General features: G+C 41.2%; 1 protein-coding gene across 2 annotated transcripts in view; it reads left to right on the plus strand.

Moving 5' to 3' along the window:
- Window positions 1-13,895, plus strand: part of LOC122550071 (mitochondrial poly(A) polymerase) — a 54,168-nt gene extending 40,273 nt beyond the window's left edge. Inside the window, exons 7-9 of one of the 2 annotated variants that reach the window (XM_043690565.1) lie at window positions 1,671-1,760; window positions 8,607-8,680; window positions 13,101-13,895. In XM_043690565.1, coding sequence (XP_043546500.1) covers window positions 1,671-1,760; window positions 8,607-8,680; window positions 13,101-13,481 — 545 coding nt within the window. In that variant the 3' untranslated portion in view covers window positions 13,482-13,895. Of the gene's footprint in view, window positions 1-1,670; window positions 1,761-1,888; window positions 2,058-8,606; window positions 8,681-13,100 lie in introns of those variants that run through there. The other variant, XM_043690566.1, reaches the window with a different exon arrangement.
- Window positions 13,896-16,609: the final 2,714 nt, after the last annotated feature.

Here is a 16,609-nt window from a genome sequence, read left to right on the forward strand (position 1 = left end):
TGCCAGAGTGGAGGTTGGGTTGGTGGGGGGTGTGGACCTGACGAGGGAGTCACGGAGGGAGTGGTCTTTTCGGAACACTGATAGGGCAAGGAAATATATCACTGGTGGTGGAGTCTGTTTGGAAATGACGTCGGATGATACGATGTATATGGAGGTTGGTGGGGTGGTAGGTGAGGACCAGTGGGGCTCTGTCCTGGTGGCAATTGGAGGGGCGGGGCTCAAGGGCAGAGGACCAGGAAGTGGGGGAGATGCGGTGGAGAGCATCGTCGACCACGTCTGGGGGAAATTGCGGTCTTTGAAGAAAGAGGCCATCTAGGTTGTTCGATATTGGAACTGGTCCTCCTGGGAGCAGATGCGGGGGAGACAAAGGAATTGGGAAAATGGGATGCCGTTTTTACAGGGGGCAGGGTGGGAGGAGGTGTAGTCTAGGTAGCTGTGGGAGTCGGTTGGTTGAAAGTAAATGTCCGTGTTGATTCAGTCGCCCGAGATAGAAATGGAGAGGTCTAGGAAGGGGAGGGAGGAGTCTGAGACGGTCCAGGTAAATTTGAGGTCGGGGTGGAAGGTGTCAGTAAAGTGGATGAACTGTTCAACCTCCTCGTAGGAGCACGAGGCAGCATCGATACAGTCATCGATGTAGCAGAGGAAAAGGTGGGGGGTGGTGCCAATGTAGCTGCGGAAGACGGACTGTTCCACATATCCTGCGAAGAGGCAGGCATAGCTGGGGCCCATGCGGGTGCCCATGGCTACTCCTTTGGTTTGGAGGAAGTGGGAGGATTGGAAAGAGATGTTCAGAGTGAGGACCAGTTCAATCAGTCGAAGGAGGGTGTCAGTGGAAGGGTACTGGTTGGTACGGTGGGAAAGGAAGAAGTGGAGGGCTTTGAGTCCAGGTACATCCAGTCCCTGTACACCTCCATCCTCCATCACGAAGGACTCAATATTGGGGAGACAGGCCGCTTACTTGCGGAACGTTTCAGAGAACACCTCTGGGACACCCGCACCAACCAATCCAACCAGCCCGTGGCTCAACACTTCAACTCCCCCTCCCACTCCTCCAAGGACATGCAGGTCCTTGGACTCCTCCATCGCCAGACCATAGCAACACGACGGCTGGAGGAAGAGCGCCTCATCTTCCACCTAGGAACCCTCCAACCACAAGGGATGAAGTCCGATTTCTCCAGTTTCTTCATTTCCCCCCCCACCTTGTCTCAGTCCCAACCCTCGAACTCAGCACCACCTTCCTAACCTGCAATCTTCTTCCTGACCTCTCCGCCCCCACCCCCACTCCGGCCTATCATCCTCACCTTATCACCAGCACCTTAACCTCCTTCAACCTATCGCATTCCCAACACCCGTCTCCCAAGTCCCTCCTCCCTACCTTTTATCTTAGCCTGCTTGGCACACTTTCCTCATTCCTGAAGAATGGCTCATGCCCAAAATGTCGATTCTCCTGCTCCTTGGATGCTGTCTGGCCTGCTGTGCTTTTCCAGCAACACATTTTCAGTTCTAATCTATTTATTATGCAAGGATCTTAAGGAACTGCAGAATTTACAGCCCAGAAGGTTATTTAGCCCATTGTATCTGTGCCAATAAGGAACTTGAGCTGGAGTTGCTAATTGTAGTCATGTTTCCCTGCCTTCTACTTAATTGTGATAATGACTCTTCTTTTCCAGAAGCAGAAGATGAATATATCATTGAGAGTCACGACTGCACGTTTGTTTCTAATAACAAAATAAAGCCTTCCAAAAATACAGAAACACTAGGTAAGCAAGAAGATTTAAAATTACCATATGAGTTGAATGCAACTTGTGGCAGAGTGCTAGAGTTAAGTGAATGAAGGGGAGGAAGAAAAGTGATGTTCTTTTTGTTTTTTGTAAACTCTTTCCTTCAGCCTCAGGAATTGGTTCTTACTTTATTGTAGAGGAGGAAGCTGGTTATTAGGTGAGTATATAATTGTCAAAAATTGAAATATGAAAACACAACTAAAGTTTCATAACTTATTTCTGAGCGCATATTAAGGATGGAAGGGCAACTGATATATGACGGAAGGATGTGTATGCTTTGGAGAGGGTACAGAAAATGTTTACCAGGATGTTGCCTGGTTTGGGATAATTTAGTTATAGACTGGGTTTGTTTTCACTGGAATGCAGGAGGTTGAGGGGGTAACCTGATATAAATTTATAAGATTGTGAATAGCATGGAGAGAGTGGAAAGTATGAAGCTTTTTCCTAGGGTGGAGGGGTCAATTACTAGGGCACACAGGTTCAAGGTGCAAAGGGGAAAGGAATTTTAAAAGAGATGTGCAAGGGGATGTTTTTCACACAGAGGGTGGTGAGTACCTGGAACGTGTTGCCGGAGGATGTGGTGGAAGCAGACACAATAATAACATTCAGGAAACTCCTGGATGAATATGTAAGTAGGAAGAGAATAGAGGATCCTGTAAATGAAGACAGTTTTAGCATGGAAGGGCAAAACATGTTGGCTCAAGCTTGGAGGACTGAAGAGCCTGTTTCCGTATTGTATTATTCTTTGTTCTTCTCTGTTCTTGAAGGAAAGCCAATTACTGACAGGAGTTGGGACGTCCTATTGAGGTTGTACAGGACATTGCTGAAGCCTCTTCTAGATTACAGTGCGCAGTTCTCGTTGCCCTGTTATGTATTATTAAAGTGGAGAGTGTTCAGAAAAGATTTACCAGTATGGTGCTGGGAATAGAGAGTTTGCGTTATAAGGATAGGCTGGGACTTCTTTAACTAAAGCATAAGAGGTTGCAGGGTGACCGTATAGAGGTTTATAGAATCATGAAGAGCATAGACAAGGTGAATAGCAAGGGTCTTTTTCCTAGAGTGGGGCAGTTCAAAATCAGGGGACATATTTTTAAGGTGAGAGGACAAAGATTTAAAAAGGACGTGAGGGACAATTTTTAGACTCCTGTGCAATTACAGCATTTAAAAGACATTTGGATAAGTTTATGAATAGGAAGGATTTGGAGGGATGTGGACCAAACACAGGCAGGTGGGGCCAGTAGTTTGGGAACATGATCGGCATGGACTAATTGGACCGAAGGGTCGCTTTCCATGCTGTATGATTCTATGACAGCTGCAGTATATGGGAGTTCCTGGGCATTGTTTAGTCCAAAGCAGCAATTGGACTCGAGCATCTTTGACTCAGTTTATGGGCTGGAGGTTGAACTACAGACACTGCAACACATTTAAGGAGGGAGAGCATTACCTGGCTTCTTTGTATCAGGAGGTAATCACATCTGTAGTTTGGTCAGTTTTCAGGGAAAGAGTATGACTGCAAGTGAGACAGGTAAAGAAACAGGAATTTCAATCTTTGCAGTTGACCAACAAGTTTGAGATTCTTTTAACTTGTTTAGATGAGAGCAAGGGCTACATGGTGAATGAGCGAGTTGACCATGGTACAGGAAATCATTCAAGACAGTGGAGCAAGAGGAGATGTTATGGAAGTAGGGGACAGTACAATGCAAGGGATTGACACCAATGGTGGTGGTGTTAAAGGGATTAGAACAGTGATTATCCATGAAAACTGCTCTTTTTTAATACAATCTATTTTTCTGTACAATCATTAGTATTGGAAGAATAAGAATGACCATATCTATAATAAAAACAAAATGGTGGAGTTATTCAGAAAGTTAGGCAGCCTCTGTGGCGAGAAACAGCGTTAAAGTTAAAGCAGAATAAAGAGCATGTATCAAGATTGTTGCCTGACTGTTGCCAGGTTTTGTGTCTGCAAAATGGGACTAGTGTAGTTTGATGTTTGTCATTCAACTTCGGCATAGTGGGCCATAGGGCCTGTTTCTATGCAGTAGGGCTCTATGACTCTCTCTGTTCAGGGCTGGGGAGGAACTTGTAGTGAGAGCAAGGACGCAATTCGCTTGATCCATGTTGGTACCAATGGCATAGACAGGAAAAAGGAGGTACTACACTGACTGTGAGGAGCTAGGTTCGAAATTCAGAAGCAGAGTCACACAGTCATAAGCTCTATTATTTAAGCCATGTTCTCTGACGCATCTCATCCACGCCCCGCACTCTGCCCTCAAACCACACAACTCCAATTGTAACAAGGACAGAACCCCTCTGGTCCTCACCTTCCACCCTACCATCATCCGCTGACATTTCCGCCACCTCCAAACGGACCCCACCATCAGGGATATATTTCCCTCCCCACCCCTTTCCGTTTTCCGCAAAGACCGTTCCATCCATGACTACCTGGTCAGGTCCATGCCCCCCAACAACCCACCCTCCCCTCCTGGCAGCTTCCCCTGCCACTGTAGGAATTGCAAAACCTGCGCCCATACCTCCCCACTCACCTCCATCCAAGGCCCCAAAGGAGCCTTCCACATCCATCAAAGTTTCACTTGCACATCCACCATTGTCATTTATTGTATCCATTGCTCCCGATGCGGCCTCCTCTACATTGGGGAGACTGGACACCTTCCCGCAGAGTGCTTCAGGGAACATCTCCAGGACACCCGCACCAATCAACCCCACCACTCCATGGGCCGAACATTTCAACTCCCCCTCCCACACTGCCGAGGACATGCAGGTCCTGGGTCTCCTCCACTGCCTCGCCACCTGATGCCTGGTGGAATAATGCCTCATCTACCACCTTGGAACACTTCAACCTCAGGGCATCAATGTGGACTTCACCAGTTGCCTCATTCTCCACCCCCAACCTTACCCCAGTTCCAACCTTCCAGCTCAGCACCATCCTCATAACCTGTCCTACCTGCCAATCTTCCTTCCCAGCTATCACCTTCATCCCCACCTCCATCCACCTATTGTATTCTTGATTACCTTCTCCCCAGCCCCACCCCCTCCCATTTATCTCTCCACCCCAGAGGCTCCCTGCCTCAATCCTGATGAAGGGCTTTTGCCTGAAACGTCATTTTTTTTTCTTGCTCCTTGGATGCTGCCTGACCTGCTGTGCTTTTCCAGCACCATTCTAATCTAGACTTTGATTTCCAGCATCTGCAGTCCTCACTTTTGCATCTGGAAAATCAGCCTTAGTGAGATGAATGCAGAGCTCAAAGACTGAGTCTGCTAGAAATGGGTTCCGATTCATGATCACTGGATTGGGGCACATTTGTTACGAATGCTTCAGTTTTATTCTTAGCACATCAGTGCAACAGATAAGGCTGAAGCTTTCTTGACACTCTCCGGCCGGAAATGTTGAGTGGATGACCCATTTTGGGCCTCGTCCCTAGCATCATAGATGCCAGCCTTCAGTGAATTTAATTCACTCCGTGATATCAGAAAATGGCCAGAGACTTATACTGCAAAGGCTATAGGCCCTTACAACATTCTGGCAAGACTTGTGCTCAGGGAACTTGCCATATCACAAGCTGCTCTGGTACAACTACAACACTGGCAACTGCCCAGAAATGTGGAAAATGACTCCGGTATATTCTGTTCACAAAAAAGCAGGAAAAATCTAATCTTGCCAATTACTGCCCCAGACTACTCTTGATAATCAGCAAAGTGACGGAAGGTCAACAACAGTGTTATCAAGCAGCACCTGCTCAGCAACAGCCTGTTCGCTGATATACAGTTTGAGTTCCACCAGCGCCTCACAGTTCCTGACCATATTACAGCTGGACAAAAACCTGGACAAAAGAGCTCAATTCCAGAGGTGAGGCGAGAGTGACAGCCCTTGACAACAAGACCACATTCAACAATGTGTGGTTTCTAGGAACCTTAGCAAAACTGGAATCAATGGGAATCGGGGTAAACTTTCCACTTGCTGGAGTCATACCTGGCACATAGGAAGATGGTTGTGATTTTTGGATGTCAGTCATCTCAACTCCAGGACATCTCTGCAGACGTTCCTCAGGATGTTGTCTTCGGTTGCTTCTTCCCCCAATCATGAGGTCAGAAATGGAGATGTTCGCCAATGATCAAACAGCGTTCAGCCCCATTCACAATTCACCCAATACTGAAGTCTCTATCCAAATGCAGCAAGACGAGGATAATATTCCGGTTTGGGCTGACAAGTGGCAAGTAACATTCATGTCACATAAATGCTAGGTAATGGCCATGTCCAATAAAAATAAACTAACCATCACCCCATAACATGCATTGACATTACCATAACTGAGTCCCATACTGTTAACAACCATTGATCTGAAACTCAAATGGACTCGCCACATAAATACAGTGGCTTCATGAATAAGTCGGAGGCTAGGGAAGAAGCAACATCAAGAAGTTTGACACCATTCAGGCAAGGCAGTCCACTGAATTGACACCACATCCTCAAGTGTCCACTCTCTTCACCAGCGATGGTCAGTAGCATCAGTATGTATGATCTACAAGTTGTGCTGCAGAAATTTGCCTATATCCTTAGACAGCACCTTCCAAACCTACAGCCACTACCATCAAGAAGGACAAGAGCAGCAGATACAAGGGAACACCACTACCTGCAAGTTCCCCTCTAAACTACTCACCATCCTGACTTAGAGATATAACACTGTTCTTCACTGTTGCTGGATCAAAATGCTGGAATTCCTTCCCTGACCGCATTGTGGGTCTACCTACAGTGCATGGACTGCAGTGCTTCAAGAAGGCAGTTCACCACCTTCTGAAAGGCAACTAGGGACAGGCAATAAGTACTGACCAGTCAGTGAGACCCACATCCCAGGAGAGAATTGAAAAAAAAGCACCTCTATCTGATCAGTGCTGAAGCCAATGTTCTTGCTAGCCATATAGATAGGGAAGAAGAGAGGGTGTTAAATTGAATTGTGGGGGCAGAGTTAAAATTGGGAGAGATGTGTTAACTCCAAGAGTAGAGTCATAGCCAAAGAGAATGTTTATTAATGCTAGAAATGATGACAGGAAGGGATAGAGAATGTAAATCTAAGAGTTAACTAACATGGCCTGTTTAATTCTAGTTAGGACTAGAATTTAGAAAGCAAGTAAAAGAATAAACCTGAAGATGCTACATCTAAATGCACATAACATTTGAAACTAAGCAGGTGAACTGACAGCATAATTAGAAATTCATAAATACAATCTGGTACAAGTTGCAGGGTCTCAGATTGAGAGCTGAATCTTGAAGAACGCAGGACATTTAAGACTGATTCTGCAGGGATGAAAATTACTACAGCCAAATTTGCAGATGAGACATGAAATAAGTGAGAAAATAAATTGCAATGAAGGATTGAGAAATTTACAAATGGATATAGATAGGTTAGATGAGTAGTCCAAAATTCTGCAGATGACGTTTAAAGTGGATTTGTAAGCTCATGCATAAATCACAGAAAACTAGTATGCAGGTACAGCAGGTAATAAGAAAGGTAAATAGAATTTTGTATTTATTGCTAAAGGATTAGGGAATGTGAAAGTATGCATGTGCTACCACAGCTATATGAAACCATACCAGGATTGTTGCATACAATTTTGGTCCCCTTACTTGAGAAGGGATTAGATTAGTTTAGGTTAGATTGGATTTGATTCCCAACAATGTGGAAACGGCCCCTTCGGCCCAGCAAGTCCACACTGGCCATCAAAGAGTAACCCACCCACCTCTGACTAATGCACCTAACACTATGGACAATTTAGCATGGCCAATTCACCTGACCTGCACATCTTTGGATTATGGGAGGAAACCGGATCACCCGGAGGAAACCCGTGCAAACTCCACACAGACAGTTGCCCAAGGCTGGAATCAAACCTTGGACCCTGCTGCTGTGAGGCAGCAGTGCTAACCACTGTGCCGCCCCTATATAGTTGCACTGGAGGCAGTTCAGAGAAGGTTCACCAAGTTAATTCGAGATGAGGGATTTATCTTTTGAAGAGAGATGGAACAGTTTCGGCCTGTACTCTTTGGAGTTCACAAGAATGAGAGGAAATCTAATTGAGATATAGAAAATTGACAAAGTAGACATATATAGATGATGTATCCTCGCAAGAGGCAATCTAGAATGAAAGATCAAAGTTTTAGGATGGGGCTAGCAGATGAGAAATGGCTTGTGGAATTCACTACCCCAGTGTGGTGGATGCTCGGACATGGAGTAAACTTAAGGAAGAGGTAGATTTTTAATTATTAATGGATTGAAGCATTGTGGAGAGTGGGGAGGAAAATGGAGTTGAGGCCAAGATGAGATCAAATTTAAATGGCAGAGCAGGATCAAGGGGGTGAATTGCCTAATCCCGTTCCTAGTTCTTGTTTAAAAGAATGGAAGGCAGGTCAGAAAATCGTTTCCTGATGAAGGGCTTAGAAACGTCAATTCTCCTGATCCTCAGATGCTGTCTGACCCTCTGTGCTTTTCCAGCACCCCACACCCGACTGATCTCCAGCATCTGCAGTCCTCACTTTCCACTAGGTCAGAATATTGGACAGAATATAAAACCTGCAAAGAATGACTGACAAAACCTAACAGGAAAAGAGAAGACAAGCCAGATCATAAGAGTTTCTATAAATACTTCAAGAAGATTTAACAAAGTAAACATTGGCCCTATAGAAGGTGAGACTGAAGAGTTAATGATGCAAAATAAGGAAGTGACGGAAGAACTAAACAGGAATATCTTTATGAAGTGACTTGCAATTCTGGTATGTAAATTAAATAATTTTAAGTTTGGATTTCTCAACAGAAGAACTTCTGCAAGAATTCTTTGAATTTTATGGCAATTTTGCTTTCAATCAACTGTCCATCAATATCAGAAAGGTTAGTATATTGCAAACTTTGACTTTTTTTATTTTCTAATGTGAAGTAGTGATCTAGTTTTGATCATGCATTACATGACTGTTATCATGAAATCTAAAACAAGATCTCAGTCCATCTTATGCATTATTATTGGGAGTTTCAGTATGAATCATGGGAGCAAGGTAAAATTAGGAATGTTAGGTCAACTCAAAGGTAATGTGTTAGTCAGAACTTAAACTTTACAAATGTTCAAAGAACTACCTTTAAGGAGAGCCCTAATTGAAAAATTGAACTTCGGTTATCTTTTGAAAGAATTAACTACAAAAGTAAAATTTGTAACCTTTGCTTTATGCATTCTTGGGATGTGGGCTTTATTGGCAAGGTCAACATTTATTGTTCATGCTTTTGAGAAGATGGTATTTTCAGGCAGCCAGCTAGATATGACCAAAGCCACAGATTGCAACTGATGTGTGATTGAGTTTACAGGGCAGATCTCGAAATGAGTAGAGTTAGTCAGTTTTTCCCAGCTTCCTTCTGCAGCTGTTTAGAGACCTTTCAATAGCATTTTGCCCTCACATCATTTAATATTGTGCTACTTATTCCAATGATTTATCTTTTGCATTTTAACTTCTTCTTAAACACAAAATGTTTTTGGAAATGTTACATTTTAACAATTATTAAGCACAAATTAATGAAATTTTAAAGTTGAACTTGGAAACTTTAAATACACAAATGAAATGCTTGATGTTTTAGGAATAAAATTGAGAAAGAATGAATTATATCAGAATACATAGCCAATCAAAGTGCTTTGCAAATCATGTATTGAGTGTGAAGAAACTAAATTCAGTGCTTTGTAATAATAACCTTTGACCCACCTGATCAAAACTTTGTCAACATTCTTGGACTATTCAGATCATGTGATGTTTGTAGTTATGTTTTTGTGTGTCCTAGCTTTAAAATATCATCCAGGTGCTGCTTTGATTTAAGGGTGGTCCTCAATAATTTACCAGTAGCTGCAAGAAATGGTTGAAAACAATTAGGGTAATATTATTTGACATAATCTATTTTAGAATTGGCAACAAATGAAGAGCCACTTGTATATAATAAACCAAACAAATTTGTGCTTTAACATTAAAAACATGAATGTTAATGATGACATCCTGCTGATACACACATCTAAAGCAAGTGTTTGCAACTCAAGGGACTCCAGTTAAGGACTGGAGTGTGAGCTCCAGAATTGCACTGATGCAGGATCCTCATTTATTATGACTCCCATCTCCTACAGCTCTCCACACCTTGCTGATCTTTGAGGGGCCCTATTCTCTCCCTAGTTACCCTTTTGTCCTAAATGTGTTTGTAAAAACTCTTTGGATTCTCCTTAACCCTATTTGCCAAAACATTCCTGATGAAGGGCTTATACCCAAAACATTGATTCTCCTGCTCCTCGGATGCTGCCTGACCTGTTGTGCTTTTCCAGCACTACATTCTCAACTCTAGTACAAAGGAAGGTGGTTGTCGTTGTTGGAGGTCAGTGTATGTGTCACTGTCTTGAGTTATTCGTGCAGAGCAGATGGAAGAATGTTACAGACATTACGGTACTTGTTACCAGTAGGGTTCATTCTGTAATTGAAAAGTAGATTTTGAGATTTTGGCTCAGCAGGATGATTGAAAATCTTTTGCCCTGGTTCCTTTCCCTGGTGGCTGGCAGGACTCGGTTTAAAAGAATATCTTATCCCTTTCCTTACGTGCAGCGCAGTAGCATTTATTGGCTGCTCTCAAAGCAGAAACCATCACAGCACACTACATTAGAGACATACAGAAAGCCAGCATAGACTTGGTGAGTAGACTTATGTCGGCCCCAGGGCTTAATTTCCTTCCCCAGCATGTGTTTATTCCTGAAATCAGACTTAAAAGCTGGGGATTGCTTGTGATCCCAGTTCTAGCCGCTGCTAGCATTGCCCGAACAACGCAGCTGCCAGCTGTCTGAGGCAGCATTTCATCTGAGCAAAGGAATGAAGCTCTATCTCCTGTCAATTAATGCTCTGTGGAATGTCAAAAGGCTGTAAGGCTGCTTTGATTGGCATGGGTCTGTTCCCCAACACATTTTTAAGGTAATGAAATAGGAAATTCCACCATCCAGAAACTTCTGCCCTATCGCTGTGACTCTGTTTCTCAGTGAGTCATAGAATTAACAAAAGGAAACCGTGCTGACTCTCAGGCTGGAGCACAAGTAAAGGCACAGAGGAGAAGTGAATAGCAGTTTCAGGTGGAGTGAAAGGAAACCAAGGCGACTGGGAGAGGGGGGGATGGATGCACACTCCTGAAATTCTTTTCCAAGAGATTGTAGATAAGTAGACTTCACTTATACACAGCCATTATTAAATGGCTTGAGAGTACTACTTCACCTCTGTTTTAATACCATAAGTCTTACATTGTTGCAGTATATTAATTCACCAGTAACAAATATTTTTAGAAAAGTTGGAATAAAGCTTCTTTTAGTTGACTGGTATAATGCGAGTTACATTTGTTTTGTAATGTAACTCCGCCTGCAGGATTCAACATTGGTGGGATAAAGGAGCTGTTATATAGCTTGTAGAATACCAGTTCGATAGATGCTAGAACATCCCATCTGTTAACTTGGGGTCTAATTCTGTGAAATATCTATTGAAGAGCCAATTTTACCATCGAGCAGATGAATCGGGCGATCATGTGCTCATAGATGTCTAAATATTTTATATTCATTTTGCAATGAAATTGCAAATAAATTCAGCAAATATAGCATTAAATATGCAAAAATGCATATCACAGTGTTAAAATGTATCCCAACCATTTGATTTTTATCTGATTTATTATATGAATGGTGATGGGTTGGGAAAAAGGAAAGTGCAGTGAGGCCTAGTGTTCTTGTACAACAGTCCCTGAAAGTAAACATTCAGGTACAGCAGGCAACAAAGAAGCCAAATGTAGGCCTTCATAGTGAGAGGATTTGAGTACAAGAGTGCAGATATTTTGCTGCTATTGTACAGGGCCTTGGTGAGATCGTATTTGGAAATATTGCATGCAGTTTTGGTCTCCTTTGTCTGAGAAAGGGTGTTCTGACTGTAGAGTGTGCAGTATGTATAAAGATTGAATCACTTGGGAATAAATCCACAGGAATGTTTTTTAAAAAATGTAGGGAATGTCATAGAAACCTATCAAATTCTAATTGAATTAGACAAGGTAAACATAGGAAGGATATTTTCTAACTGGGCACAGTCTCAGGATACTGGGGGGAGGCTATTTTAGACTAATATGAGGAGAAATGTCATCATCCAGAGACCAGTGAGCCTGGAGAATTCTCTGCTACAGAAAGCCGTGGACGTCAAAGCATTGATGTTTTCAAGAAGGGGGTAGATATAGTTCTTGGGGCTAAGGGTATGGTGAAAAGTGAGAACAGAGTTGCATGATCAACCATAATCTTATTGAATGGTGGAACGGCCCACTTCTCTGATTTTCTATGTTGCCATGATTCCTGAATAAGAGTAATTAATACAGTCTAGGATATTTTTGTATTGGTCAGTTGGTGCATTTGATTCATTTAAATATCGGACTTCTGACTTTATGAAGTGAATTTTGATAAATTGATTGCTAATTTGACAGTTAGTTATTTTTGAAGTGAAATAGCTTTTTTGGGTAAATACAATGCTTTGCATAAGTAATGTCTCATGAAAAGTAATAAGGTATCTTTAGCATCTTTTTAATTCCAAGGAACACAGATGCAACCTCTGTGTAATGTTTCATCTGGAGATCAGAAGTATTTTGAGTTATTCTGCAGTATCATAATTAAATATATATTAAATGAACTGGTGTTTGAACAAGTGTCATGTGTAGTTTTCATTTAGACTGTAATATTAGCATAAATACACCCCTGCTATTCTTAAAAACAGGAACTATATGTGGGTGTTTATACAAGAATGCTATGTCAACATAACTTTCAGGTTGCTATTGCATCATTCCTGAACTATTTGGACTGATCTCTTGGGTTAGTAGTTCACTTAGAGTTAATGAACATACCAAAAGCCTACATTGCTAATTTAAATGAGCTTCGAATTCCAAAGCTGCAGATCAGTTAATCTCTGGAAAAACTCAAGTTTGCTTACTCATGGCAAAATAGCTTCATTCATTCTCGGGGATAAGCAGGTTTTTTTTCTGTTCTGAGTCCTATGTTAATGATGGGTGGCTAAAAGGAATCTAAATCTTTTTACATTAACTGCATCAGTATAGGATCTTTTACAAATTCAAGATAGCTAATTTCTTTATTTACACTTGTAGATTTCTGGTAGTTCAGGATTCAGCTGTTTCTTCTCCCATCTGCACTACACTGCTCCAGTACCCGGGACAGAAATAAACTGATAGGATTTATATAAATTAATTGTTATTTTTCTTCTTGTAATCATTCCAGGGGAAAGAGCAACATAAACCTGAAGCCTCTCCACTTTACATTCAGAACCCATTTGAACAGGCGCTGAATGTGAGCAAGAATGTCAATCAAACCCAGCTGGAGAAGTTTGTGACTGCAGCAAGAGAGAGCGCGTGGCTATTACAGCAGGAACGGCTAAAACAACCAGTGTCCAAAACCAAGCCATGGGGACTAGCAACCTTGCTTCATCCTTCCACACAGTCCTCTGGAGGAAGGAGCAAAAAGCAGAGACAACCTGCTAGTGAGAGGATTAGAAGTTTGTTGGATTCACTAAAGACAAACAAACAGACTTCTGGCTTTTTAAATGGTCAAAATACTAGGAGAAGACACATCTGCACAGTTGCCTGGAGCAGCCCTTTATAAATAAAGTTAACTAATGTCTGTATAAATGTTACTTCACCACCACAAGGACGAAGACTGCAACAATCAAGACTGTACAAATCCAGTAATTTACACGTGCTGCTAGAATTGTTTAATGATAGTCAGTTAGCAGTGAGAGTTTATTTGATTTAAGTTTTGAAACTTCAAGTCTGAATCTGTTGCAATGGAGAATAATACATAAACTGGATGATGCTGTAGCTAAGTAGCTAATAATTTGAAGGCAAACATTTTAAGAGTTGGAATCAGCAGATGACCTAAGCAACTATTCCTACATGCTTCTTTCTATTCATCCAGATGAAAGGTACTGGTGTGTCCAGACTGTTTTTGAAAGCTTCTGAATTGAATGTAAATTTATATTAGCTGCAACTACATTTTAAATAAACTACTGGAACATTACTAAATGTTTATAATCTTTTTAAACATCGATTTCTTTATCTTCATTTCCAATTGGATCCGTGAAATTAAAGTAGCTCTTAATTTTACAAATCATATATTACCTTTCACTTGGACTGAAATGAGTAATCCACTTGATTTATAATTACTTCAGGATATTATAAATGTTTCACTACTTTTCCTCATTAAAATCCAGAAGGAAGAGCTGTGGCAGAAGTAGAACTAATTCACTCAGCTTTGTATAAATTGATCAGTTCAAACACAGTTTAAGGAAGTAGTTCTAGAGTGGAATCATTTGCTGATTTTGCGAAGACGTCCAGATGAAAATTGAATCAAGTATTGAACATTGGACTTCCATGTGGATTGACAAAGTATCTTTGAAGGAAAGCAAAAGCCATGATCACTGACCAGATAATTCTGCTCAAATCAATACATTTAATTACTAAAGAAAGCAAACAACTTATGATGTCATAAAATGCTTTACAACCATTGAAGTACATTTGCCATGAAGTTGTTATAATTTAGGAGAGTAATTTGTAATCTTGAGTGAAGAGAACTGAAACATGATTAGAGCTGTCACTTTCACCATTAGACAAAATGCATTCAGCATGAAATACATTTATTAAAAAGGAAAGGCTATACTCCAATTTTAATTGAGACACTAATTCTGGTTTGCTTCTGGCTGTTTGTAGCTGCTTCTACCAGATGATCTGCTGTCATGTTATGTCACACTCATCTATCCTGTACTATCCTCTCATAGCCACTGCAATTCTTCTGCAACTACTCTGACATCCATCATCAAACTATACACCTAGGTTGACCCCTCAGCTGACCTCTACTTTGCACTCTGGAGAAGATCTCTGTAACTTCACCTCTCTGATCAAATGGTGAAATACTGACTCTCCTTTTTGGATATCACTTTTTAAGAGTTATTTTTTCTGTTATATTTTCAAGTGCTTCTGTCTTATAGTCTGCATATGGAATTTTCATACATTCTAGCTATCGCATTTGAAAAGGCTCAAGGCATATATGAAATTGGATAAATGTAGTATCTTAGAGATTTTCCATTACTACAAGCTTGAGTTTTCATATTAACACATCTTTATCTTCACAAAATTACTCCTGGCTATCTCTCTATCCCTATAGCTTCTTCCTCATATCTGCCACCTTCTGTTATCATCTGATCTAAACGATCATGGGCTATAGTGAGGTTTGGGGCATAATGGGTACAGGAAGTCCATTGAGGCATGTATTGACAATGAGAGCAACTCACTGCATTTTTAATGCATTTGAATTGCAATTGATTATAAGGTAAGTTTCACACTAGGCAGCATGTGTTGCCAGAGGGATGATAGCTTTGTTAAATGCCTCAATAATGCCTCGCTAATGTTCTAAATAAATTTAGTTACTTGTTAATTTGTCGCCATCGACTTCAGATTTCATTCTGGTTTCTCCTAATTTATTCCTTCTGACTACCAATGTCTTTTTGATGTGCATTTAAAATATATATCTAAATTTCACTTGATCTACAAAATTTAGTAAGGTTTCCTTTGCCTCTGCAAAATCAGAAGAAACCTTGTAAAAAGAAATTTATAATTATATATCATTTATAATCATTTTCTGTGCTTGTGACATCCAGTATTTTAGGTTACTAATAATAAGTATGATCTAAATGTTTCTATATTGTATTTTCTCTCCTGGAATAGATTGGGTTTCATCAGGAATTCTGCACCTAATAATTAGTAACCATGAAAGTATTCCCAGAATATGTTGAATAACTAGGTACTGACAAAATATAAGAAATAATAGACCTCTCACTCCTACAAGCTTAGAAATTGTTTATGCTTTCTGCTTGTATGTTTATTCAATGACACTTGCTGCAATGGAACCTTTCTTATCTACATTCCCATTGTTTAACAGCATCTAGTGAGAGAAAAGCAGTTAACGTTTCGTGTTGAGTGCAACTTATTCAGAACGTTCTGTTCTGAAGAAGTCATAGTGGACTCAAAATGTTAATTCTGTTTCTCTCTGCTCCATTTCTCCAGCATTTTCTGTTTTTATTTCAGATTTACAGCATCACAATATTTGCTTTAGTCCCATTGTTTATCACCTGCCATCCTTTACTGAACGGAAACATTGTGAAATGAGTCATTTGGATTTTTGTTCTTTGATTTTATGCCCTTCGTGGAGACAATAGCATAATATTTGTTCACAATTTATTGGTCTTTGTCCCATGCCTACTGTTTGCTGAAGGTTAATTATGTCACTCCAAAGTTGCATAACTCATAATTAGTTATTATAGTTAATGGAGATAGTAGCAACTATTTACTTAGCTAAACTTGCAGTGGAGTGCTCCATGTGAAAAAGAGGCACCTGATCCCTTCCTGCTGTTCTGGACACTTTCCCTTGCTCCTGAATTCCTCCCACCAGCCTCAAATAGCCCTGAAGAGGTCATCAATTCCCAACTAAGGGGCAAGGGTAGGCCAGCCTAGACCTAACCCATCCCACTGTAAAGTTGTTCGCTGTCAGGATGCACAATTGAGTGGTAAGAAGACCATTGGGGAATTTTCCACCCCTCCTTCCCCCAGCCCACTAGCGGGGGAACATAAAGTTCACTGCTGGATTTTTGCCTGTCAGGAGATCACATGGTTTATCGGTGGGATTATGTACTTTGTATGTATTGTGATGTGCAGTTGTGTAGGTAAGGGTGCCTGGAT

The sequence above is a fragment of the Chiloscyllium plagiosum genome, chromosome 5, assembly GCF_004010195.1.
Source record: "Chiloscyllium plagiosum isolate BGI_BamShark_2017 chromosome 5, ASM401019v2, whole genome shotgun sequence".
In the NCBI taxonomy this organism is placed as follows: Eukaryota; Metazoa; Chordata; class Chondrichthyes; order Orectolobiformes; family Hemiscylliidae; genus Chiloscyllium; species Chiloscyllium plagiosum.